This window comes from Haliotis rubra, unplaced genomic scaffold, assembly GCF_003918875.1.
Source record: "Haliotis rubra isolate DU_JTF1 unplaced genomic scaffold, ASM391887v1 Scf516, whole genome shotgun sequence".
Taxonomy (NCBI): Eukaryota; Metazoa; Mollusca; class Gastropoda; order Lepetellida; family Haliotidae; genus Haliotis; species Haliotis rubra.
This window is the reverse complement of record NW_025767209.1, coordinates 490696-518094: the sequence shown is the minus strand read 5'-3', so window position 1 is coordinate 518094 and position 27399 is coordinate 490696. Positions and strand designations below refer to the sequence as shown.

The window sequence follows — 27399 nt, the reverse complement described above, 5'->3', positions numbered from 1 at the left end:
CAGAGATATCTGAACAGGGAGTTTCTTCATTGCCAGTTGCTTCACACCTGTCAAGGGTTTGGAAATCATTTAAACCTTGATGTGTGAAATCAAACCTACAGAAGCCTGGAAAGTGATTTGAGTCATCTCGTGTACCAATAAATAGACTTTCTATTCCATTCTCATTGACGAATTAACAACTAATACTTTAACCCTCTTCCTGGGTCCCGGGGCTGTTTAGGCCCGATGGCAATTAAATTGCATCGCCCAAGTTATATGTTAAATTGTTGCGCCTTGATAGCACAATATATTCATTACATCTGATGAGCTTAACATTGACACAAGTTTAAATATATCTATTGGTCATCGCATTAATTATATACTGTCGAAAAGATTTTGTTCACCCATTAACCCGGTATCCGGGCCTACGAGGCCCGGTCATACTGTTTCTTTCATTATCATGAGATCGAAAAAGCCCAAGTGTTCAAGTTCCCCGGGCCCTACACTTCAGTCTTGTGTACATGAATAGGACATCCTTCGTGGTCCTCATCAGAATGTTTAAAACGCTGACCATGTGAGTGAAGAGGCTGAGATGTTGGAATTTTTGGCAGAGTTGGTACTACTTCTAGGTCGAAAGGCAGATAGTTCTAAAGGGTAGCAGCTGCATACTGAAAGGACTTGTCAGACAGACAGACAGACAGACAGACAGATTTATTCAGTATAAGGCCTTCGGCCCAAAATACAGACAATATAGGGTTACAAAATATCCCTGCGCATAATACATATTTACATACATTCCATAGTATAAAATAGTACATATGCATGATATAAATATATTATATATTACATTGCCTTATTTGTTGCGCTTTAAACAAAAAGATTGAAGTTTTAAATTGAAGACAAAGGGATGCCTGTTCTACTTGAAATCACTTTAGCTGATCTGATGTCCTTGTTATAATACTCTAAAATCAACTTCCTCTTCTTTAAATCATCCATACTGAGAAGCACTGAAAATGTCGTCTGCTAGCAAGTAAACAAAGGGGGATAACTCTTCACAACTCATGAAAAAAGATTAACAGAGTTGTCTCTCTTGAATTAAACCAAGCACTTGCTAGCTGGTCAAGGTTGTTTATACTAGAAATCCAATTAAACATATTCCTAAAATTCTCAATAATTTCTGGTCATACTATATTTACCAATAACTGTATTACGGACAAAAATATAAGCTTTACAGATTAGAAGTACATTATATTCATTTTCAATAAAATACTTTTCTGGGGATAAACAGAGAGGACAGAGTCTTTCTTCATATGGTGTAGCTTGATGTCTTCCAGTGTTGACAGCTATTCTAAAGTTACTGCATCTGAAGCGTGATAAGATCCTTTTCAAGCGAGATGGAAGTGATGAGTTCAGATGGTATTCAACAGTCAGTAGGGATTTATATTGTTTATATGAATAAGAGTCAGATAGGTTATTAACATTTACACTCTAGGTTTGTTTGTCCCATATCATCAAGGGCAGTGAGTATCCTGTAGCACTGGTGGGGGAGTCTCTCAGGGCCCATTTGTATCAGCCTACTCCAGTACTTGACAGCTCTTGTCATATATGTAAGCTGCAGTGGAGCTCTACCACATTCACCTAGCACCATTACATTACATGTATTCTTTGACACTTTGAGCAAAGATTTGCACATTTTCATTGAACATCTTCAATTATTTTGCTGTAATTAAATCCCCAAATTTCAGAGCCATAGCACAGGATAGGAGTAACAATACTGTCAAATATTTTGAACAAATCTTTACAAGTGCGCTTTGAGCATCCTTATGTTTGGAAATAGCGCTATATAAATGCACTATTATTATTACTTTTATTAAGTAATATCACCAAGTGTTCTCTGATATCTATTTATAGCCATCACAGCTTTAGAACTCTGGGTAGCTGAAGAAATTTGAGCCTGTGTCCATATCAGTTTGGGCATAAACATAATGCCTAAATATCTGTAGAAGGGTACAACTTCAATGTTTTCGCCATTATAGGTCCACATTTCATAACTTTTCACTTTCATTCCAGTTTCTAAGCAAAATAATTTCAGAGCATATATTTTCTTTTGGAGTTGAATGGCTGAATAAGCTACAGATGATACATCATCTGCAAACATTATGGCAGAAACATTTTAAAAATCTTGTGAGATAAAAACACCTTCTCCTCCAACATCTTCCAGTTGTTTTAAAAGCTTATTGATGAATATGATAAATAGCTGAGGGCTCAAAATACAGCCTTGGCGGGTGCCAATATTACACTTGAAATAATATGTTAATCCTCTTTTACCCCTCACACAGGCACAAAGGCTCGAATATATAGAGATAAGTAGATTATGAAATTTTCCCTTTATTCCAACATCCTTCAGACTTTTTAATAGAATATTTTTATGTCTTATAGTGTCAAATGCCTTTGCAAAATCCACAAAAAGGCAGTAAAATCTCCTTTTCCTTTTTCCGGTATATTTCTGTATCATTGCTTGCAGACTGAATATATTGTCAATAGTTGAGTAATTTGATCTGAAACCTGCTTGTAGCTCATCAATAATCATATTGTCTTCACAGAAAGTCTTGAGTCTCCAGTTTAATATAGAAGTAAATATTTTACACATGGCATCAATCAATGAAATTCCCCTGTAGTTCTTATCTCCAGATTTGAAAAGAGGGCAAATAATACTTCTGTTCCAAGCAGTAGGAATAATCAATATAGTCAAATATCTGATTGAAAATGGCTGTAATTGTGGGTAAAATAGAACTGTGACAACTCCATCCGGTCCAGGTGGTTTATTATTTGCTAACTTTTTTATATGTTGTTCAACTTCTTGGCGGCTAATAGGTTGATTTAATTCCGCTCTGGTACCACTGAAATCTTCGTCTATAGTAGAAGGTTAAGAAAGTGGATTTTCTGTTTGGAGGAGAGACGAAAAGTGATCTGTCCATTCCTGGGTACTGATTCCATCTGGCATGCGTGATTGTCTTCCCTCTTTCAACAATTTCCTGAAAATTTGAGGGTTTCCTCTTGTATCAATTAGATTTTGTTTCTGTTTATACTGGTAAGATTGTCTTTTGATTACAAATGTTTTCTTGAATTTAGTGCGTAGCTCCCTGAATATGTTAAAGTCCAAGTTATGGTCTCTATGGCCCCTCAGTGCATGATATTTCTCATACTTTAGGTCTTCATGTTCACCGTCCCACCAGGGAGGCTGACTGTATAATTTGACTGGAATTAGGGTTAGAACTAGTGAAGTAGACTCTTTTGTTTATAGATGATGCTTCTTGATAAACATTAACAAGTAAACATAATGCAGTGTTCACATCTGTTAGTATCAGGTGATCAATTTCATCCTTTAATTGTTTCCTAAACTGCCAAGCCTTGTTCCACCACTTGGAATCAGAATTCAACCACACATATCTGCAGCTAAAATTGATATCAATAGCATAGCACCTTACCGACTCCTGTCTTCACCACCCTGGCAGATGGTGAAACCACAGGTCGATCTTACCTTCACTAAACTCAAAAAGTCCGAAACAAATCCCTTGGTGTTCCAGCAGGAATACAACCAGTTACGTTCCAAGTATGACACCCATAGATCCATTTTCACAGACGGATCCAAGGATGAGGGTCAAGTTGCCAGTGCTACAGTCATTGGATCTAAGACTGTCTCCTCTAGGATTCCCGACAACAGTTCTATTTTCACTGCCGAGGCCAAAGCTATCTTTTCAGCTTTGACCTATATTAAACAGCAGAATCATTCCAAAAATTTCATCGTTTTCACAGATTCATTATCTTGCCTTCAAGCACTTCAAAATGATACTTCAAGTCACCCAATCATTCTGGGCACTTTAGAACTTTACAACGACCTCTCTACTGGCCAATGTGACATCCTCTGCTGGTTGCCGGGTCACGTCAGCATAGCAGGTAACACAAAAGCCGATGCTGCAGCAAAAACAGCTCTTGACAAGCCCTTATCTCCGCTGCTGATCCCGTACAGTGATTTCAAACCCACTAACAAAAGCTATACTCGGGACCTCATGTAAAAAAGGTGGGACACTCAAGTAGGAAGAAATATCCTGTATGAATTGAAGCCAACAATTGGTTATACCTACTTGGGTTGTCAGTCAAGACGTGATGAGGTAATTTTACGACGATGTCGTATTGGCCACAGTCGATTTACTCATGGCTATCTGCTGAAAACGGGTGGGGATGGACCCCCCCATGTGTGTCTCTTGCGATGAGGTTTTCCCCATCAAGCATATTCTGCTTGACTGCGTGGACTTATCGTCTGCAAGGGACTCACATTGTGATGCAACAAACCTGAAAGATCTTTTCTGCCGCGTGAGCGCTCATCTGATAGTGAACTACCTGAGGGAAGTTGATCTGTATCATCAATTGTAACTGTGTAATGTGACTAACAAATTGCCTGCCCTTAATTTAGTGCTATGACTTTTTCTGCTTTTAAGTGACAATGTAATGAATATATGTTTTTGAAATAAAACTCATTCCGCGTAGCGTGAGCTTTCAAATGATTAATTTAGAGACTATCAATTCGGTCTAACATTCATCTAATTTCCAAACAAAGTATGTTTATCTCCATTCTACCATAACCGATTTAACATCGAACTTCCTCGTCCTGCGGAAGACACTGCGTAATCCGGCATGGGACGAGAGGCGAATTGAACTCGTCTGTGAACATTGCAACATAAAAAATATTCTGTCCAAAGAAAACCAGCTACTGTTTATTCAGTGCAATAATTTAACACCTTAGAGCTTGGTTTTTATAATAATAACTCCACACGACCGAAACCAGCCTATTGTTTTGTTTGCCGTGTTGCTGTACCCCCCAGGTCACACTATAATGGAATCGTCTGACCTACTTATTTTCTTGGAAGTAGACAGTTACGCAACAGTTTGAAATGGCGGACGAGCCAGTGTTTACATTTTGCGAAAGGTTGAAATTCGAAGTGACAGTGGAAAATACTTGCCTGACTGTCGAACCTGAGCCCTGCAGAATCGAAGAATACATCCTTTTCTGATCGACCTATGACCTGTAACTCATCAAAGACTGTTGATTTTTATGGGCGAGTGTCGATCATGATTTCACGTACATGCCTCCAGCCCCGCATGCGACAAAAGAGTGACAGTGCTGCTTCGTGTACATGCGACTAACTTGGGATTCCTTGGAACATTGTTCTCATATTTGGTACTGGATTGTGGCGAAACTATTCAAAGTGTACGAACATAGCAGTGACAGCCTTGCGGGGAAGGTGGCAGAGAACAGAATTCTCGTGGTTTTATTTTTGACATTTTGAACGATGCAACGGGACATGTTGGAGTGGCATAAATTTTGTGTTTCGCCTGACCGTTATCTTGCGAATTTCCCATTCTAAACGGAAACAAATATACCATTTACCAGGTAGGTAAATGTTTACGAACGTTTTGCCGCACAAATAGGGATAGATAGAGATGTATTTTTACAAGGTTTTCTGATTAATATGTTAGATATTGTATGTTTATGTTTGGGGCTGTGTATTGTAACTGAGTTTAAATATTTATATAATAGAAGGTAATAATTATGATAGTGAGGTTCCCTAATAATTGTGGAGGAGAAATCGTATAATTGTATTTTTCGAGTTTTAATAAATGTTTCATCAGCATTTCCATCACGTCTGTTGTGTTGATATTAGTCATGTTGGTAGTCAAGCTGTGAAGTAGTGCGGCAGTGATATATACGTGCGCAGTGAAGCGCCGTAAAATCAGACGCATTTTCAATCCAAATTGATACCGTCTGATTTTATTGATTGACCAATCAAATTCGAGCATTTCACATAGCCATGGTAGATGTTTATTAATGCAAACTTGTTCTCGTCACTATATGGCTGGAATAATGACGATGTCTAGTAAAACCCAACTCTACTTTAATAGATAATATAACTCTTTAAACGTATATTTAAACACCACAATGTTTACCTCCTTCCAGAGATATCTGAACAGGGAGTTGCTTCATTGCCAGTTGCTTCACACCTGTCAAGGGTTTGGAAATCATTTAAACCTTGATGTGTGAAATCAAACCTACAGAAGCCTGGAAAGTGATTTGAGTCATCTCGTGTACCAATACCAAAGAACGAGATAAATGGATATAAGCTTTGCGAGGCTATCATATAGTCAGCAGTGCTGGCCCCTATATGTGTGATACATGTATATTCACCTTGCTTGTCTTGATGACATCTCCCGTTCAAAATATGAATGTTGAATAATTTGCACAGTTCAATCAGCTTCTTACCAAAATTATTACAAGTATCTGAATCCTTATTGCTCCTGGGAGGCGCAAAGCTGTCAGTAGGGTAGTCATCAGTGCCTTGCTGTATGAAGTCAATGTTATCTTCCGTCAAGGAATGTTTTAGTCCTGGCATTCAAATCACCTGTTATAAAAGGTTTTTTATCTGGGTGATCATAGACGATCTGAGTCTAATAATCCTCCAAAACAGACATGCCATCTTTATCTGTATCTTCATAGATGGGAGAATTTTCAGGTGAAAGATATGTCAGAATCAGTACTGTATCGTTTACACTACCTAATCTCGATGTTTTCAACAGGAAAACTACAGTATTTTCAAAATGTTCATACATTTTAGTTAAATATCCTCCATTCAACCATGATTCTCTGATGAAAATTGGTTATGCCACCACTGTGTCTTCCAAATTTCTTATTTTTATAAGACGAATAAGACACGAATAAGACAGGTTTATTCGGTAATTTAGGCCCAAGGCCCATAATACATACATTTGGCAAAAGTAAATACATCCTGAGTAAAGCTAAGTAAAGTTTAGTATTGATTTGTTTTACAGATAATCATTCCTTCTAAGGCGAACTTGTGAAAGATTTTTACTCAATGATTTTAAAATATGTATATTGTCTGATGACAACAATCGGATGAAGGTTTCAATTGTCGGTGGTTGAGTCAGATATATTGAAAAACAATCAGATCTTTGTTGGGAATATTTTGGACATATTAATAAAATATGGAATTCATCTTCGATGTAATCAAGGCCAACAAGGCAGAGACGTTCATTATACGGGGTGTTTGTATGACGGCCACATTCCACTGCGAGTCTGAAGTTACAGCACCGAAACTGAGTTATGATTTTACGTTGATTTGGTAGCAATTCACTGGTTAAATATGGTTCGACGCTTAGAGATGATTTAAATTGTGAATAGTATTTACATTTGGGTGACGAAAATAGTGATGCATGCCAGTTTTGAGTGAAGCAGTCATAGAATCTCTGTTTAAAAATTACCATGAATGTGGATATACAGCCTATGTCTTGAGATATCCATAAGAAACCAAATCCATATTGGAATAATATCAGCCTAATATTAGTTTTTATAGGTGCACTGTTACATGATCGAAAACCGAAGAGAAAGCTTTTAAAATCATCTGCGCTACGAGCAAAAGATTAATAAAACGCAATCAAGTCATAATCAGCGCAAAAACGTTTTACCTGCGAATCTGGGGTATCATGTTTATGTAATCCTTCTTTGTTCCATGAAAGAATTTCAAATGTGAGGCCATGGCCACCTCTTCGAGTGTTTTGTTTTAAGACGTCGGCATGGGAGTTGCCTCCCTTGGAGTGGGCGTTTCCCTGTTTCCGGGTCCAAACAAATATTCCCTTGTGCGCTTGGCGCATGTTGGTTGTGAGCTGTGTGGTTGATCGCACGAGATATTCTTGACGGATTTAGACATTTTGTCATACACGAATACCTCCCCTTCAACAATCAACTTGTTTAGACGCATTTTAGGTCGTTTTCCCGCATCTTGCGCTTGCACAAACCACGGCGATAGTGCTCGTCGATCCTCGCGCACTAGAAAAATATTCTGTCACTCGTGTCCTGGGTCCTCGTTCCAGTGATTCCCGGGCTTGTTTGAAGATACTGCTCTTATCCTTTGTCAGCAGGAATTTTGCCATAATAGGAGAATCATTTCTTCTCGGTGTTAGTCTGTGTACACGTATGATTACCACATCTTTGCTGTTATCCATGTGTACCTTCTCACTCTAAAACGTACATACTTTTTCTTCCGATTCATCCCAAGTTTCACCTTTAGATCCCGGAATCCCATGAAGCACGAGATTATTTCCCAGCATTCCATGTCTTCTATTTTGTCTTTCAGCTGAATAACTGAGTCCCGAAATTGTTGATTTTCCTCACTCAACGCATGTAGTTGATAATTGACCTCATTCACTTTGGCCGCCATATTGCCTACCTTGTCGTTCAGGCATTCAAACTTCTCATTCATGATTGCCTTACTCGTTTTTAGGTCTCTTAACATTTTCATAATTTCATTTTCGCTCAATTGCACTTCGATTGAGCCGCTTTCACTCAGTGATAGTGTAGTTTGTTGTCTCGTGGTCGGACCAGGTCCCGGGTTGGACTCGATGTCCCCACTCACAATCAGCAGACAACTCAACATGATTAAAAGTCTGATGCACATTTTCATACCTTTCCCTCTGATTGTAAGGAATGTAGGTCTTCTTTTTGACTTATTTGGCTGTGTAAAATGACCGATTTTGGCCCGATATTGAGTTAATGAGATCCCATTTTGGAGAGCGATGTAAATAGGGGTGGGCGATAATACCGGTTAACCGGTATATTGCAATTCGAACTTCGCAATACGATATATTGCGGTACACTTTTCGCGAACCGGTTCACCAGATATGATCGACAATTTCCGTGACCATGATCGGTAATCTTCGTCAGGTAGTTAAAAAATACTAATAAGATTATATTTGCTTTATATTTTTATACATTAATAGTGCAGAGAATGTTTATTGGTCAGTCACATCTGAAGAGTAGTTCATGGGAGCGGAGAGTATCAGTATTTTGAATTTAATACATTCAGGAACATGACGCAAGTGGAGAGATAGGAGAATGGACGGTATGTGACAGCATGGTTTGCTTCTTGTTATAATGCGGGCAGCAATGTTCTGAATCTTTTGTAACGTGTTCAACTCGTTGGAAACTCCAAACAAGAATATGTTACAATTATCTAGCCGTGAGAGGACTAAAGTTCTCATGAGACACGCGGTAGCATCTTGTGTCAACAGATGGCAAATGGATCCAATGTTTCTTAAATGGAAATAGCAGGATATACACAGCTGATTTTCATAGACAGATTACAGTCAATATGAATACCCAAGTTCTCGAGTGAAGATGAAACTGCAGATTGACCAATGCGACGCTGCTTGGTATCACATTTCTTGAAGGTCGTCCTATAAAGAGTGCTTCTGTCTTGTCGTCGTTCAACATCAACATGTTTGATGACATCCAATGTTAAATTGTTGAGATGCAGCTCTCGACCTTGGGAACAGCAGTGTTTTCTTCGTTTGTGTCGAAGTGATCTACTGTGGCACTCCACACATCAGAGACATATTGTTGGATCGCACATTACCACTCTGGACTGCTTGTACTCTGTCAGACAGATAAGAAGCAATTCATGACAGTGCTGTGCTGCACACGCCATACTCTTGGTGTATGCGGTCCAATAGTCCTTGATGGTCAACCCTATCAAATGTGGCAGAGGGATCTCAACACACCATCAAAGCCACTGAACCAGAGTCAACCGTCATCTTAATCTGGTCAAGGACACAATTAAGGGCCGTTTCCTTGCTGTGGTTAGACTTGTACTCAGAGTGACGGCACCCTTGAAGAGCAACCTCCTCGTGGTGGGTGCTGGGTAACAACAATGGCTCTTCGCCCCCGTGTAGACACGGGGTCGAATAGGTCCACAGCACCCCATTGCTGGTTGTAAGAGGCGACCAAATTGGGCAACCCGTTTGCCGTGGGTTGCATCCTGTGTCGGCAGAGGAAGGGAGTCTGGTGGTTGAGGATGACGGAACTGGCAATAGTGTTCAATAATCCAACACACCACTTCGACCCTAACTTTGCCTAGACGGGTGGTAGAATGGGCCCGATTCTACCAACGGGCTGGTCACGCCTTGCCCTGTGCATGGAATGTCTATACAAAATTTGTTATTGCATAACACTTTTGGCCATGTTCAAAACAAATTAGCCTCGCAGACCCATGCACAGAAGGCGGTGGCTCATGGGCCAATCTGGTGATGCTGACCTCCAATTTCTGTACGTCTCCAATTGATTGTCATGGACCGAACCATCCTTACCTTTAATCTGGTAGGCAGCTACAGCATTTCATGTCAAATTCGCTGGAGTATAACACCCCCTTATCCCCGGTCTTTGCAGCTTGGAGATCCGCAGCAGTATAAGATCGTCCTTGTTGACACTCCATGGTGGGTGGGGGAGAGGGGATGCCGAACCACATTACTTACGACATGGCTTCCCAATACCCCGGTTCAAAACGAAGACACATGGATTCCGACAACTCCTCGTCTGATGAGAGTACACCCTTCCGACCTGACTACTGGCCATGCTTCCTGATCATTGAAGCTTGTGACAAGCAACCTTTGCAACTGAACCCATTTGCAATCTCCAAAGGTATCGCTGGTATCTGCGGAGAGGTTGCCAATGTTACAAAGCTCCGATCTGGTTCTCTCCTGATAGAATGTACTCGGAGGCAACAATCCTTGAATCTCCTCAAAATACAAGATTTTGTCAACGTCAAGGGCGCTGTCTCAGCATACAAAACACTTAACTCGTGTAGAGGCATTGTACGGGACAGAGCTCGATGCCTGTCTGACATGACTGAAGAACAAATTGTCGAGGAACTCTCTCAGCAGTCCGTCACAGCCGTAAAACGATTCACTTTCAAAAAGGACGGTGCTGTTCAACCAACAAACACTTATCTCTTTACGTTCCCGCGAGCAAAGATTCCTGACTCGATTACAGCTGGTTATTGTAGCATTGGTGTGGAGGTGTATATCCCCAATCCACTCCGGTGCTACAACTGCCAAAAGTTTGGACATGGATCCAAGTCCTGTCTCTCCTCTGCTGGTTGTGACCGCTGTGGTGACAAGCATGATGGCAACGACTGTACTAAGGAAGTGAAGTGCACAAACTGCGGTGGTAACCATATGGCCTCTTCCAAGTTTTGTCCAGTGTGGCAACACGAATCCGATATCCTAAAGATCAAGCACAAAGAAAATGTTTCCTTTCATGAAGCTAAGAAGAGGGCTGCAAGTTTAACTGCAGCCCCTTCAACCATCACCTACTCTTCTGCTGTCTACCGTCCTTCTATCACTACTGCAACTACCTCATGTCAGACCGACCTGACATTGGTCATGTCTTCTCAGCCAACTCAACTCGACACAACTCAGCCCATCTCAGCCACTTCATCTCCAAAGCCAAAAGTCAAAACTTCTGAATCACAAACACCAGAACAAATGCCAAAACCAGAAACAGAAACTACGCCCAAAAAAGGGGAAAAAAGAGGCTAGAGAGACTAAAGCAGCTTGCCAAACTCAAAACCAAAGGCCACCTCTCCTTCAGAAGTCCCCGTCGAGGTCCATAACCCCTTTGGCCCTCTGGATATGGAGGTAACTCCATCTCCACCTGACACAAATAGGAGTTCATCAAACGCTTTCTCACTTTCACGTGACATGTCACCAGTGGACGCACCAAGAATCCACAAAACATGATTCAATGGAATTGCAGAGGACTTAAGAATAATTATAACGAATAACGGTTATTGATTCAAGACTTCAAACCATCCACGTTTTGTCTCCAAGAAACCTACACAAAAAAGGATTGATAAATTTGACATCCGTCTGTACAGTTCCCACCACTCCTTTTCTCCTCCCGGTGTAAAAGCTACAGGAGGCACTTCTATCCTGGTGAGGCATCCTCCATAGCCCTGTTCCACTTAACACCAACCTACAAACTGTTGCTGTCCGCATGACTCTGAACATAGGATTTACACTATGTTCACTCTATCTTCCTCCCTCCTCAACTGTCCACCTATCAGATATTCAGAACTTGTATAATCAACTCCCAAAGCTCTGCATAATCATGGGCGACCTGAACGGCCATAACCCTCTATGGGGGAGTACTGATACAAATAATAAAGGAAAGGTCCTGGAAGATTTTCTCTCCAGTAATGATCTATGCATCTTCAACGATGGATCTCCATCCTGCCACTGGAACATACTCTGCACTTGATCTATCACTTAAGGATTCTAATCTCTTAAACGAGTTTGAATGGTTGGTCCACGATGACCGATGACTATTACTCCTTTTACTCCCGCGGATGAATCACCTTCAACAAGATGGAATTTTATTAAGGCCAATTGGCCATTATTCCAAACTCTCTGCTCTGAAAAGCTTATAGCAGACAACTTCATGAATGTTCCTGATCCCATGGAACTATTTTCTGATATCTTAAATACTATTGGAGACGAAACCATTCCTAAGTCCTCTGCAAACCCGCACATATGCAAACCATGGTTTGATACAAACTGCAAACAAGCTAGCAAAAATAGGAAAAAGGCGGAAAAATACTTCTGTCAACATCCTACTGTGCATAACCTGAATGCTGTTAAAATGTCAAATGCCAGGGCAAGACGTACATTTAAACAAACTAAACGCCGGTCATGGAGGAAATATGTGTCCAAAATCAAATCGCGCACACCCATGTCCAAGGTGTGGAACATGATTCAAAAGATGAAGGGCAAAGGATCCAAATCTGGTGTTCTCCATCTGAAAGATGGTGACTCCCTTTTAACCAATAAAGTTGAAATTGCAACAGAATTGGCGAAACCACTCCTCCTCGTCAAACTATAACCCCAAGTTCCAGAAATACCAAACCCAACAAGAAAAGAAATCAGTCAATTTTAACTCTAATAATGGTGAGGATTACAATGAAACGTTTTCTCTCCATGAACTACGTACTGCACTAGGGCAGGCTCACGACGGAGCTGATGATATTCATTATCAGCTTCTGAAACACCTTCCTGATTCAAGTTTGGAAACTCTACTCAATATATTTGATGACATTTGGACAACTGGCATTTTTCCTCCTTCGAGGCACAACGCCATTATCATCCCTGTACCAAACCCTGGCCGGGATCATACCGATCCCTCAAACTACCGTCCTATATCGCTAACTAGCTGTGTTTGTAAAACCATGGAGCGCATGGTCAACAATCGATTAATCTGGTACTTGGAGACCAATAAAATCCTTAGTGACCTCCAATGTGGTTTCCGAAAAAAACGAAGTACCATTGACCACCTGGTGCGTCTGGAATCTTTCATCAAAAATTCCATTGTCAACAAACAATATACTGTATCTATCTTCTTCGATTTAGAAAAAGTATATGATACAACGTGGAAACATGGTATCTTAAAAGATTTACATGAATTTGGATTGAGGGCAGATTACCTCAGTTCATATCTCAGTTTTTAAACAACAGACAATTTCAAGTACGGGTAGGTTCCACATTGTCTGATTATTTCCACCAAGATCAGGGCGTCCCTCAAGGCAGCATCCTGTCTGTCACCCTTTTTAGCATCAAAATTAACAGCCTCACTAACGTCCTGAACAGTTGTGTAGATGGGTCCCTTTTCGTGGACGATTTCAATATTTCATGCCGTGGTAAGAACATGCACGCAATAGAAAGGCAGCTACAACTCTGCCTTAACAAAATCCAAAAATGGGCAAATGAAAATGGCTTTAAGTTTTCAAAATCCAAATCAAATTGTATTCACTTTAGTCGTAAATACAGACCACAGAAGGATCCAGACGTATCTTTAGATGGTACTCCCATCAAGGTAGTAGAAGAGGCCAAAAAAGCAATCTTAACTGCACACCGACCAACAAATCATATTAGACATAGGCAGGTTTGGACAATCATAACTTCAGAGACCAGGATTGCACTCATTGGTCAGTTAGCCACTGCCATTGCAGAGAGAAAAGCTGTAGCCTAGAGTGTGAACAAGATTTTAGGATCCTACCCATATCTTGGTATCACACTAAAGTTTTAGAAAGGGAATCCTTGACGAATGAAACAGTGAAAAAAAAATACGAAAATACGCCTATAAAAAGTTGAACACTGGCATGGGTTAACACAATGTAACGCTTCTCGTGTCTTTGGTTCGATAAGCACTGCATGAAATCAGTAACTGACGTTTGGGTCAGCTATTCACGTAACATGCTGATGGTTGACAGAGTTCCACCACAGAGCTGGATGACACGATTCTGGTTGTAAGAAACCGTCATATTTTCCAGATTGCCACCACACTTACAAATGACCTGCAGAACGCCAATGCTTTGAGAGTTTCAACTCAGGCTGGGCATAATCCTTTCCATGAGTCAGCTTTCTGCATGCATTGTTTGGATGTGTTAAAAGACAGCAACGATTGGACAGATTAGGACTGGTATTCACCACTTTTCCCTGGTGAACCGAGATATTGTCTAGACTTCACATATCAAAGACATAGAGAAGAATTCATTACTGCTCTGTTATGATTTGGGATGGGATGAGAGGAGTTTGGAGAACATATCCCCTTCAACGGGTACGATGACAACAGTAGCCTTCGGAGATGACTTCACAATAACGTGGATGTCATGGTTATTGAACATTTACGTGTTTAACACTTACACTGAAATGATATACTGAACTACTCTGGAAACCCATCATCCAATTACTATCGACCATGGTATATGCAACACGAAATTCGAACCCAAACTATGCTTGAAGTAATCTGACTGTGACAGATGAAAGTGATGCACACCGAGAACTACGTGCATCCTTGTGTGATCACGTGACAAAACATTTGCTAAAAATCAATTTTCCACCTGCAAATCGGGTGAAAATGTGTTTATCACCTGTTTAGAGAGAACGAGCTGTTTGGTTCCTTGATACTGGTTTGTCTGCATGTTAATTCGGGTTATCACAGCACATACCAGAAATTGGCACAACGCGTGGTCAACACCAGCCTGAGGTAGTCACATCGACCTCACTCATTTAAGAAAATAGGTTCAAGCCAGCCTAGAGAACAGACACAACCATTGGTGGATGAAGGGATAGCATTAGTCCTGAGACGATGTGAAATTTAAGTTGGCCACTGTTATTGTTAATCTATTGTTGAACTAATTGCTCCTTCACCCCACATGGTATCACCTTATTTGTGATACTCTGGTATTGCTACTGGTCATCGTCAGCAGGTTTTTAATTTCTAAATTTATTGATGTTTACTATGATAAATGATTGTTCTCGTCACGGTATGGCTGAAATATTGCCGATGTGGCAATATTATTGAATATTATTGATGTGTTCATAAATAATGTAGTTCATTATGTGTTCTCTTGTGCATCCATCTTGATTGACAATTTTAGTGTTAGCAGGGTGTGTTCTTTTCTATATTTATCACGAAGCATAGTTCAGTACATATTATTAAGAAAATAGTTACCTGCATACGTGGTGGCCACAAAGCAAAGCAGGGCAGACAGGACTTTGACTTGCATGACAGTTGACTTCAACTCAGCAGCACACAACGCCGTGTGTGAAGGGGGGATGATAACTCGGACTTTCTGCCTAGCTGCAAAACGTGGTAGGTCCGGGACAAATTCAGCTGTTGCGGAAACGTGCACGAAGCTAACATGATATTTAAAATATCCATTGTAGAAAGGTGTCGGAAAATAACACCACATGTAATCAGTTTTCCTACTGGACAAAAGACTTCTTTGTGTGTAACAAATGGCGTTGTCACTGTCAGTGCATCACCGCTGTGATACCGTGAGTAAAGTAAAGTCTTGTTTCAGGAGTTAGTAGGTCCGGGACAAATACAGCTGTAACACACATTTGCTTGAAGCTAACATAATATTTAAAATATCCATTGTAAAAAGGTGTCAGCAATCACGGCACATGTAATCACTTTTCTAGCTGGACAATAGATTGGTATTGCATCACACTGCTGGTGTTTAGCAAAATCGATGCATAGTACACCGTGTGTGCAAGAGGCCTGCTACGTAGGGTGGTAGATCCGGGGCAGATGCAGCTGTTACGTAAACTTCATCAAGCTTAAATGATATTTAAAACATCAAGTTTTGAAAGGTGTCAGCCATCACAACACATGTCATTAGAACAAAAGACCTGTTGATGACTTGTAACTTCTGGCGTTCCCATGTGGATGTAGGACACTGTGAGTTAAGAGCTGAGTGGGCAGATTCTACCTGCGCCTTCACACTGTAGGTGTTTTGAATACATTTGTATGCCTAAAGTGAGATTGCCGTATCGCTGTATTGTTCACACTCTAATCAAGCTATCTGTCAACACAACTGTCTCACTTATATCAAACTAAGGTCTCTACATCAGCGTCCGGTTCTGGATAGGCAACATTGTATGATACAATTCTCTTCAGATCCCAAACATATGATTATTTTAGCAGAATATTCCTATTGTCTTAAATTGACTGAAATTATACAACAAAATCACATCAATAAGTGAACTGACATGTGATATTCGCCTAACGTGTAGTTTGTCCTGTACATGTTCTTCAACGTTGTTCACTGAGTGAACGATATTTAACGTTGTTCTGTGAGGAAATGGTTTCTCACCTTGTTCTTTGGGTAAATGATCTTTGCAATGCCAGGGAACCGCAAAGTGTCCGCTTATATGAAATAAGGACTATGGTCGGTCTGTCAGGATATCGAGATGTCTGGATGCATGGGTGGATTGGCGGATGGATGGATATCTACGTAACTGACTGGAATACTGCCGCTGTGGCGTAATATTTCATCTCGCTCACTTACTAACTCAAGACAACTGATGATTTTAGTAGCGTGGATGTTTTGTTCCTTTGTAACTGGTATTGCAAGACAAAAGTGAACAGCCCCACACAATATTTTACACTGATGATTTAGTCTATACCTCTACAGGCACGTAACAGGACGACCACATTACACCCTACACACAGGTCACATGACAACAACTCCACACCCTAGACGCAGGTCACATGACAACCACACCACACCCTACACACACATCACAGGACGACCACACCACACCCTACACACACATCACAGGACGACCACACCACACCCTATACACACATCACAGGACGACCACACCACACCCTATACACAAGTCACAGGACGACCACACAACACCCTATACACACATCACAGGACGACCACACCACACCCTATACACAAGTCACAGGACGACCACACAACACCCTGCACACTGGTCACATGACGACCACACCACACCGTACTCATACTTCACAGGAAGACCACACCACACCCTACACACATCACAGGACGACCACATCACACCCTACACACAGATCACAGGACGACCACAGTACACCATACACACACATCACAGGACGAACACACAACATCCTACACACAGGCCACATGACAACCACTCCACACCCTACACACTCATCACGGGACGATCACACCACACCCTACACACACGTCACATGCCGACCACACCACATCCTACACGCACATCACATGCCGACCACACCACACCCTACACACACATCACAGGACGACCATACGACTCTCTATACACACATCACAAGTCGACCAAACCACACACTACACACACGTCACAGGACGACCACACAACACCCTACAGACACATCACATAACGACCACACCACACCCTACACACACATCACAGGACGACCACAAAACACCCTACAAACACTTCATATGCCGACCACACCACACGCTACACACACATTACAGGACGACCACATTACACCCTACACACAGGTCACATGACAACCACTCCACACCCTACACACACGTCACAGGACGATCACACCACACCCTACACACACATCACAGGACGACCACACCACACCCTACAAACATATCACAGGACGATCACTCACTACACACACATCACAGGACGACCACACCACACCCTACACACACATCACAGGACAACAACACCACACCCTACACACATATCACAGGACGACCACACCACACCCTATACACACATGACAGGTCGACCACACCGCACCCAACACACACATCAGCGGACGACCACACTACACCCTACACACACATCACAGGACGACCTCACCACACACTTCACACACATCACAGGACGACCACACCACACCCTACGCGCACGTCACAGGACGTGCCCACCACACCCTACACACATGTCACAGGACGACCACACCACACCATACACACACATCACAGGACGACAACACCACACCCTACACATACGTCACAGGACGATTACACCACACCCTACACACACGTCACAGGACCACACCACACCCTAAACACAAATCACAGGACGACCACACCACACCCTACACACACGTCACAGGACGACCACAACACACCCTACACACACGTCACAGCGTCACAGGACGACCAAACCAGACCCTATACACACATCACATGACGACCACACCAGACCCTACACACACATCACAAGACCACACCACACCCTACATACACGTCACAGGACGACCAAACCACACCCTACAAACACATCACATGATACCCACACCACACCCTACACACACATCACATGACGACCACACCAGACCCTACACACACATCACATGATACCCAAACCACACTCTACACACACGTCACAGGACGACCACACCACACCCTACACACACATCACATGATACCCACACCACACCCTACAAACACGTCATATGATGCCTGCACTACACTCTATACACACGACACAGGACGACCACACCACACCCTACACACACAGCTCATGACAACCACATCACAACCTCCACACACGTCACATGACGACCACACCACACCCTACACACACATCAAATGGCCACCACACCACACTCTACACACACTCTACACACACGTCACAGGACGACCACACCACACCCTACACTCACATCGCAGGACAACCACACCACACCCTACACACACGTCACAGGACGACCACATCACACCCTACAGACAAGTCACATGGCGGCCACACCACACCCTACACACACGTCACATGACGACCACACGACACCGTACACACACGTCACATGGCAACCACACAACACCCTACATACACGTCACAAGGTGATCAAACCACAACCTACACACACGTCACATGACGACCATACAACAACCTACCCACACGTCACAGGACGACCACAAAATACCATACACACACGTCACATGACAACCACATCACACCCTACACTCACGTCACATGACAACCACATCACACCCTACACACACGTCACGTGACAACCACATCACAACCTACACACACGTCACATGACAACCATATCACACCCTACACACACGTCACATGACAACCACATCACGCCCTACGCACACGTCACATGACAACCACATCACACTCTTCACAAACGTCACATGGCGACCACACCACACCTATACAAGCGCCACAGGACGACCACACCACACCCTACACACACATCACAGGACGACCACACGACACCCTATACACATCACAGGACGGCCACTCCACACCCTACACACAATCACAGGACGACCACATCATTCTACACACCCTACACACAAGTCACATGGCGACGACACCACACCCTACACACACGTCACATGGCGACCAAACCACAACCTACACACACGTCACATGACGACCATACTACAACCTACACACACGTCACAGGACAACCAAACCATACCATACACACACGTCACATGACAACCACATTACACCCTACAAATGTGTGCTACAGCTGTATTTGTCTCGGACCTACCAACTCCTGAAACAAGACATAAAAGCTGAGGTGTCAGCCCCCCCTGCACACACTATTTAATGTGTAAACCTTCCACAAATATTAGTACATTATCAGCCAGTTCTGAAAATGAGCCTTGACAATCAAGGTAGCAAGATTAAAGACAAAATATGGAAAATATGTTTTCCCAAACCAAACCATGGCATTATTAGGAAGTGATCGTCATTGATCTTTCTGCTGAAAAAATTACAATAATTGGAATGTATAGAGGATACTAAACGACCTTCAGTGTGTGGTCGCCATGTGACGTGTATGTAGGGTGTGGTGTGGTCGTCATGTGACGTGTGTGTAGGGTGTGGTGTGGTCGCCATGTGACTTGTGTGTAGGGTGTGATGTGGTCGTCCTGTGACGTGTGTGTAGGGTGTGGTGTGGTCATCATGTGATGTGTGTGAAGGGTGTGGAGTGGTCGTCCTGTGATGTGTATAGGGTGTCGTGTGGTCGTCCTGTGATGTGTGTGTAGGATGTGGTGAGGTCGTCCTGTGGCATGTGTATAGGGTGTGGTGTGGTCGCCATGTGACGTGTGTGTAGCGTGTGGTGTGGTCGTCCTGTGACGAGTAGGTAGGGTGTAGTGTGGTCGTCCTGTGATGTGTGTATAGGGTGTGGTGGGGTCGTCCTGTGACCAGTGTGTAGGGTGCGGTGTGGTCGTCCTGTGACATGTGTGTAGGGTGTGGAGTGGTTGTCATGTGACCTGTGTGTAGGGTGTTGTGTGGTCGTCCTGTGATGTGTGTGTAGGGTGTGGTGTGGTCGTCCTGTGATGTGTGTGTATGGTGTGGTGTGGTCGTCCTGTGATGTTTGTGTAGGGTGTGGTGTGGTCGTCCTGTGATGTGTGTGTAGGGTGTGGTGTGGTCGTCCTGTGATGTGTGTGTATGGTGTGGTGTGGTCGTCCTGTGATGTTTGTGTAGGGTGTGGTGTGGTCGTCCTGTGATGTGTGTGTAGGGTGTGGTGTGGTCGTCCTGTGATGTGTGTGTAGGGTGTTGTGTGGTCGTCCTGTGACTTGTATTTAGGGTGTGGTGTGGTCGTCCTGTGATGTTTGTGTAGGGTGTTTTGTGGTCGTCCTGTGATGTGTGTGTATGGTGTGTTGTGTGGTCGTCCTTTGACTTGTGTATAGGGTGTGGTGTGGTCGTCCTGTGATGTGTGTATAGGGTGTGGTGTGGTCGTCCTGTGATGTGTGTGTAGGGTGTGGTGTGGTCGCCTGTGATGTGCGTGTAGGGTGTGGTGTGGTCGTCCTGTGACGTGTGTGTAGGGTGTGGAGTGGTTGTCATGTGACCTTCGTGTAGGGTGTGGAGTGGTTGTCATGTGACCTGTGTGTAGGGTGTAATGTGGTGGTCCTGTGACGTGTCTGTAGAGGTATAGACTAAATCATCAGTGGTAAATATTATGTGGAGCTGTTCACTTTTGTCTTGAAGTACCAGTTACAAAGGAACAAAACGTCCACGCTACTAAAATTATCAGTTGTCTTGAGTTAGTAAGTAAGCGAGATGAAATATTACGCCACAGCGGCAGTATTCCAGTCAGTTACGTAGATATCCATCCATCCGCCAATCCACCCATGCATCCAGACATCTGGATATCCTGACAGATCGACCATAGTCCTTATTTCATAAAAGCGGACACTTTGAGGTTCCCTGGCATTGCAAAGATCATTAACCCAAAGAACAAGGTGAGAAACCATTTCCTCACAGAACAACGTTAAATATCGTTCACTCAGTGAACAACGTTGAAGAACATGTACAGGACAAACTACACGTTAGGCGAATATCACATGTCAATTCACTTATTGATGTGCTTTTGTTGTATAATTTCAGTCAAATTAAGACAATAGGAATATTCTGCTAAAATAATCATATGTTCGGGATCTGAAGAGAATTGTATCATACAATGTTGCCTATCCAGAACCGGACGCTGACGTAGAGACCTTAGTTTGTGAGACAAGTGAGACAGTTGTGTTGACAGATAGCTTGATTAGAGTGTGAACAATACAGCGATACGGCAATCTCACTTTGGGCATACATATGTATTCAAAACACCTACAGTGTGAAGGCGCAGGTAGAATCTGCCCAGTCAGCTTTTAACTCACAGTGTCCTACACCCACATGGGAACGCCACAAGTTACAAGTCATCAACAGGTCTTTTGTTCTGATAACCTGTGTTGTGATGGCTGACACCTTTCAAAAATTGATGTTTTAAATAGCATTTTAGCTTGATGAAGTTTGCGTAACATCTGCATCTGCCAGGGATCTACCACCCTTAGTAGCAGGCCTCTTGTACACACGGTGTACTATGCATCGATTTTGCTAAACACCAGCAGTGTGATGCAATACGAATCTCTTTCCAGCTAGAAAAGTGATTACATGTGCCGTGATTGCTGACACCTTTTTACAATGGATATTTTAAATATTATGTTAGCTTCATGCAAATGTGTGCTACAGCTGTATTTGTCTCGGACCTACCAACTCCTGAAACAAGACATAAAAGCTGAGGTGTCAGCCCCCCTGCACACACTATTTAATGTATATACCTTCCACAAACATTAGTACATTATCAGCCAGTTCTGAAAATGAGCCTTGACAATCTTGGTAGCAAGATTAAAGACAAAATATGGAAAATATGTTTTCCCAAACCTCCTGACCATGGCATTATTAGGAAGTGATCGTCATTGATCTTTCTACTGAAAAATTACAATAATGGGAATGTATAGAGGATACTAAACGACCTTCAGTGTAATACCATTTTTCTTAAACGAGTTAATCGAAAGCAAGTTTGATACTAAATCTTTCACGAGTTTAATGAAAATTGTATTTCACGGAAGCGAGTTTAGTATTCTGTCTATTACTCTCCAACATAAATTGATAGAGTGAGTGAATGAGTATGATTTTACGCCGTTTTTAGCAACATTCAAGCAATATCAAGGCGGGGGATACCAGGAATGGGCTTCAGATATTGTGCCCATGTGGGGAATCCAACCCGGGTCTTCAGCGTGACGAGCGAACGCTTTAACCATCAGGCTACCCCACCGCCCCATAAACTGATAGAAACTGCCTACAGTGTGATGACTCTCAGCTTTCCGAGAGTCAAGCAAGGTCTAATACCACTGTGACAGAGGTATTAGCATTGTGACGTCATAACTGTAAACCATTATAACGTCATACGTCTAGCGGTATTACACTAGTGTAATATCCCGGTAAAAATATTACACTGCAGTATCTTCCACGGGCGAGTAATAAAATATGATTCTTGGTCAGAAGTTGTCTTATTCAAAGTTTCAAGTAGGACATCCTTAATGTTATTTGGCAGACATGTGGAGGACACATCCAAACTTGATGCATTAGGGACAAACATTGGGTCCTATACAATTTCCCATTTGACAATAAGTTCCTGGTGTCATTAGGTCTGTTGTTTCAGAGATGATTACGAAACAGTCCGAATCGTACAAGCTATTGTCAAAGTTTTGTTTTTTTACATATGGAAAGGGCTTTCTGGCATATTATATCATCCATTCACAAAACAACCCTCAAAGGGTTTATTTCCTTGTTATCACATGCATGGAACTTTCAGAGACAAAGCTGTCCTGCATCAGAATGTCCTGCATCCAATCTTTCTGTTTCAAAACATGAACTTTTTTGTTTCCAAGTGATGCAATTTAAAATTGACGTTATTTGTTATCAGGATGCCCCTTAGGATTTCATAAACACAGAAGGTCCTGCTACTGGTTGTCAAACGTGAAAAGTTCGTTTCCAGAAGCAGTTGTAAGTGTTTTTGTCATGAGTGTTTTCTTTTCACGAATAAATATACACTTAAAGGAATTGTAACCTTGACAAAATGCATCGTACTGAAACATACCAGGTACCTGTGAATGGTAAGAATTGTAAAACATATATTCCTTCTGGACTTAACGCAATTCAGTCTTTGACAAAAACAAAATGTTCGTTGTCACCCAGGAATGAACTGCTTCATCTGCTTTCTGTTTGAATAATGGAATATTCTTTTCAGGCCTACTGTCTTTACTTGGAGAGCCACCTTGCATCAATATCAAACAGAGATGAAGATTCGTTCCTGGAGGGATATGCTCTACGTCATGGCAGAGGTAAGATTGGATTTTGACATATTGCTTCAAACACATACTCACAGGCTAACGTTATTGTAGTGCGCTGTTCCTATTTACTGTTGAGGCAATTGTCTTTCCATCTAACAACGTTTCACTGACGACAGTAAACGTTTTCCTCTGATTCTGTTTGTTTCTGTATAGCAATAACATTTGCCTTTGACTTTATTTACCTTTTACGAAAAAAAATTATTTCCTGAGACTCCATTCGGTGTGGGTCTGTTGCCTGAGATTTGTTTACTTCCGGGCATATGTCCTGACTTCGCACAGGAATGGACGGCAAAATTATTGAGGCTTTAAATGGGAATAATATCACCAGTTTAGTGATACGCAAGGTACTTTACAGAGGTCAACTGAATTGTGCAGTTTATTCAACGGTCAAAGCGATGGAAGCGTTTGTCAGACCGAAACCGATTTTGTTTCGATTTCCTGACACACCTTTCTTATATCTTATATATAGGTCATACTTATAAATATATCAGAGTTGGGCACCTATGGTGGTATCGACCAATTGAAAAAGCAAACGTTGGGTTGAATATTGTGATTCGTTTTTGTCTGGAAAAGAGGAAATCCTCATGCCACGACACAGAGTGCGCCAATCGAAACATCCTTGAAGCTGGGGTGTCGCAGTCTGCCATTGCCCGACATTTCAACGTTCATCAGAGCACCGAATCTGGCCTTAGGGATCGTTTCCTGCAGACCAAATTCCGCCAAAGATGCCACGAAAAGCGGCCATCCAAGAGTTACCACCCAAGCCCAGGACTGCTCTATCTGGGTTGCTCACTTGTGTCATTGTCTTGCCACAGACATGGAGACTACTCAACGCATCCCTGGTATGAGAAGAATTCTGGTATGTCAGGAATCGATAGCGTGAGTTGGGATTCGACCAAGAACGCCACTTGTCGCCCCTGTTTTGAGAGATTTCCATCGGCACAATCGCATGCGGTGGTGTCGTACAGTCAGGAGAACCAAAGAAACTGGAGTCGAGTCTGGTTCAGTGATGAATCGCGATTTCGTCTTCACCGGCGAAACGGAAGCCTGCTTACCGTGGGAGAAATGAACGTTTTGCCCCTAATTGCATTCGACAGGTAGACAAATTCGGTGAAGAGTGTGTCCCGGTGTGGGGTCCATTATCCAGCACAGAGTTAACAGCAAATCGGTACATCAAACGAAGTCCTTTTACTTCACATGCTTCCGATTATGGACTAACAGAAGGAGTTGTTCCAGCATGACAACACTACTTCACATAGAGCACGCGTCACGGTCCACTACCTTGCCAATTCTAACCGATCACCAGATCTAAACCCGATTGAACACCTATGGGATGAACTCGATCGACGTGTACGTCAACGTCAAAACATGCCTCAGACACTTCCACAACTTGCCATCACATTGGAGGAAAAGTGGGGTAAGAATCCGCAAGAGCAACTTCGTCGACTTATCCAGTCTGTGCCGAGACGGTGCCGAGCAATTACTGCCAAACGTGGCCATACAAAATATTAACTTTGACGCCATCTTGTGGACTCAAGTAAACAGAAACACAACAACAAAGACTGCTGTTATGTTGGCGAACTCTATGTCTACTATTCACCTTTTCACCAAAGCGATTTCTGAATTTCTGACAGTTTGTTCAGCTATCCTTCCACCAAACATATCCCAACTAGTGGATGTTGCAGTAGCAAATCTGTTCCGAAGATGACATAATCTCGTATTGCTTGATCTTCCCGGAGTGACATCACACGCTGACGCTCCCGGCATCGGGTTGTCGGCAACAATTTCAGTCAGATGCACTCTCAAACTAAGATTAAAATTGTTTGTCGTGAGCAATTAAATGCTCTTGCAACAGCGACAACAGACTGACCAGCATCAAGCCTCCCCATAGCACGTTGACATTCTTGATTTGAAAGGCGTGGCATTTCCAAACAAACATTAAATTGAACAATTCTAGCTTGCATGTAATGTGCGTGTTCAGTTTGAGCAAATATGCACCGAATGACCTCATGAATTTGCTTTTCGCACGTGTATTTCGTGTTTTTCATCTTGATTACAAAGTCAACGTTTAACCTTTGCGCGTGAACTTAAAATTTCACAAAATTATAACATTCACACTGTTTACTACTGTTTAATATGCTTGTAAATTTATTTAAACAAAAAATAAGAAAAATGTCGACATTTATCTGTGTCATGTTTTCAATGTTGCTGAATATGATACTGCCAAACGTTACATAACGATCTATACAATGTATATCGTGGTATTGATACTTAAATTCCACCAGCTGTTGTCTTTTGCAGCTCAGAGATACCGGCTTGGTGCCACAGATCTGAACTTAGAGGGGAGATGGATGTGGGAAGGACAACGTCGCATGTATTACAGGCACTGGTCTCCAGGAAATCCTAGTAATTCGGGTGGTCAAGAACATTGTCTGGAGCTGGAGAACAAACATGGAAAATATGTTTGGAATGATAACAGATGTGACGGTCCATTACATTTTATTTGTGAAAAGGAACTAAAATGATTGTTCACACATCAACAGATTGCATTAGGTGAAGTAAAGTGCTAAGCACATTTGCCTTGTGATGTTGTTTTTTCTTTATTGAGTTTAGTCACGCATCTGTGTATCTAAATCCTAGTTGGTGTTTGGCAGGTGAGTGAATATGGCCTTCGTCGCCTACCGCCAAAATTCGCAACATTATAATATGTCTAGGCTTTATGTTTTAATGTATCTTCTGAGCTTTACGATTAGGATCATGCTATAACAGTATGTATTAGTCAGCTCCTATGACTTATACTATGATATTCCTTAACTTGGTCTATATTGGGAAACTTGAGAGAAGAGATCATTGTCGTCTCCCATTATACAAGAAACTCCCCTCCGTGAGGATACAGTCTATGAGTTAATCACCTCCTCATTGGTTTGATGATGAGGCCTCGTCTGGAGAGCAGAATGTCAGTGGTTTGATTCCAAGCTAAAATATGTGTAAAGTCCGTGTTCGTTGTTTCACAGCCTGAAGCGTAAAGAAAGATGGCATGAACAGTATACAGTGTCAAGGTCTGGAATAACCGACATTACATCACACTTTTACATGTACCCTCACACACATACACATATAAGTACGTGTCTTCATATGGGCATGAATGTTAACACTGCATCAGATACCACTTTACATCACACTCAATACTTTTTGTACTGAGTAATGAATCCATTAAATAGTCCTGAGTTTTGTAAAGACATGTGCCTTCTGCGGTAAGTTTTCCAGGGATTATGACAAGCATATCAAAATTATGAGAAGTTCTGATTAATTTCGTATGAAGACAATTGTAATTGCAAAACAATTTGGGCGTTGGCCTGCATCAGGCAAATCGATTATTTCATTGATGCGTGAATTTGGCGTCATCACTGATTATCAGTGGCCATTGTCACGGCTCCTTTGCCACTTCTACCAGCGTTTAACAAGAAGTTCTGAATCGTGTGAAGCCAATTGTTATTGCAAAACCATCATGTTGGAATTGAAAATGTATTAGTCAAACCAATTTGTGTCTAGTTATGTCGAGCATATCATTATT

At 42.2% G+C, this 27399-nt stretch overlaps 2 protein-coding genes across 2 annotated transcripts in view; one reads left to right on the top strand and one right to left on the bottom strand.

Moving 5' to 3' along the window:
* LOC124292400 (perlucin-like) overlaps positions 1-15654 on the bottom strand; it is a 31625-nt gene extending 15971 nt beyond the window's left edge. The window contains exon 1 of the mRNA XM_046729482.1: positions 15395-15654. Within this exon, the coding sequence (XP_046585438.1) occupies positions 15395-15635 (241 nt within the window). The 5' untranslated portion in view covers positions 15636-15654. The remainder of the gene's footprint in view (positions 1-15394) is intronic.
* A 7740-nt stretch (positions 15655-23394) lies between these two features.
* Positions 23395-26377, top strand: LOC124292386 (perlucin-like; the record flags this gene model as incomplete). Its single annotated transcript, XM_046729467.1, has 3 exons — positions 23395-23478; positions 23723-23816; positions 26127-26377. Coding segments are annotated over 3 exons (402 nt in total), but the record flags the coding sequence as incomplete, so codon positions are not given.
* Positions 26378-27399: the final 1022 nt, after the last annotated feature.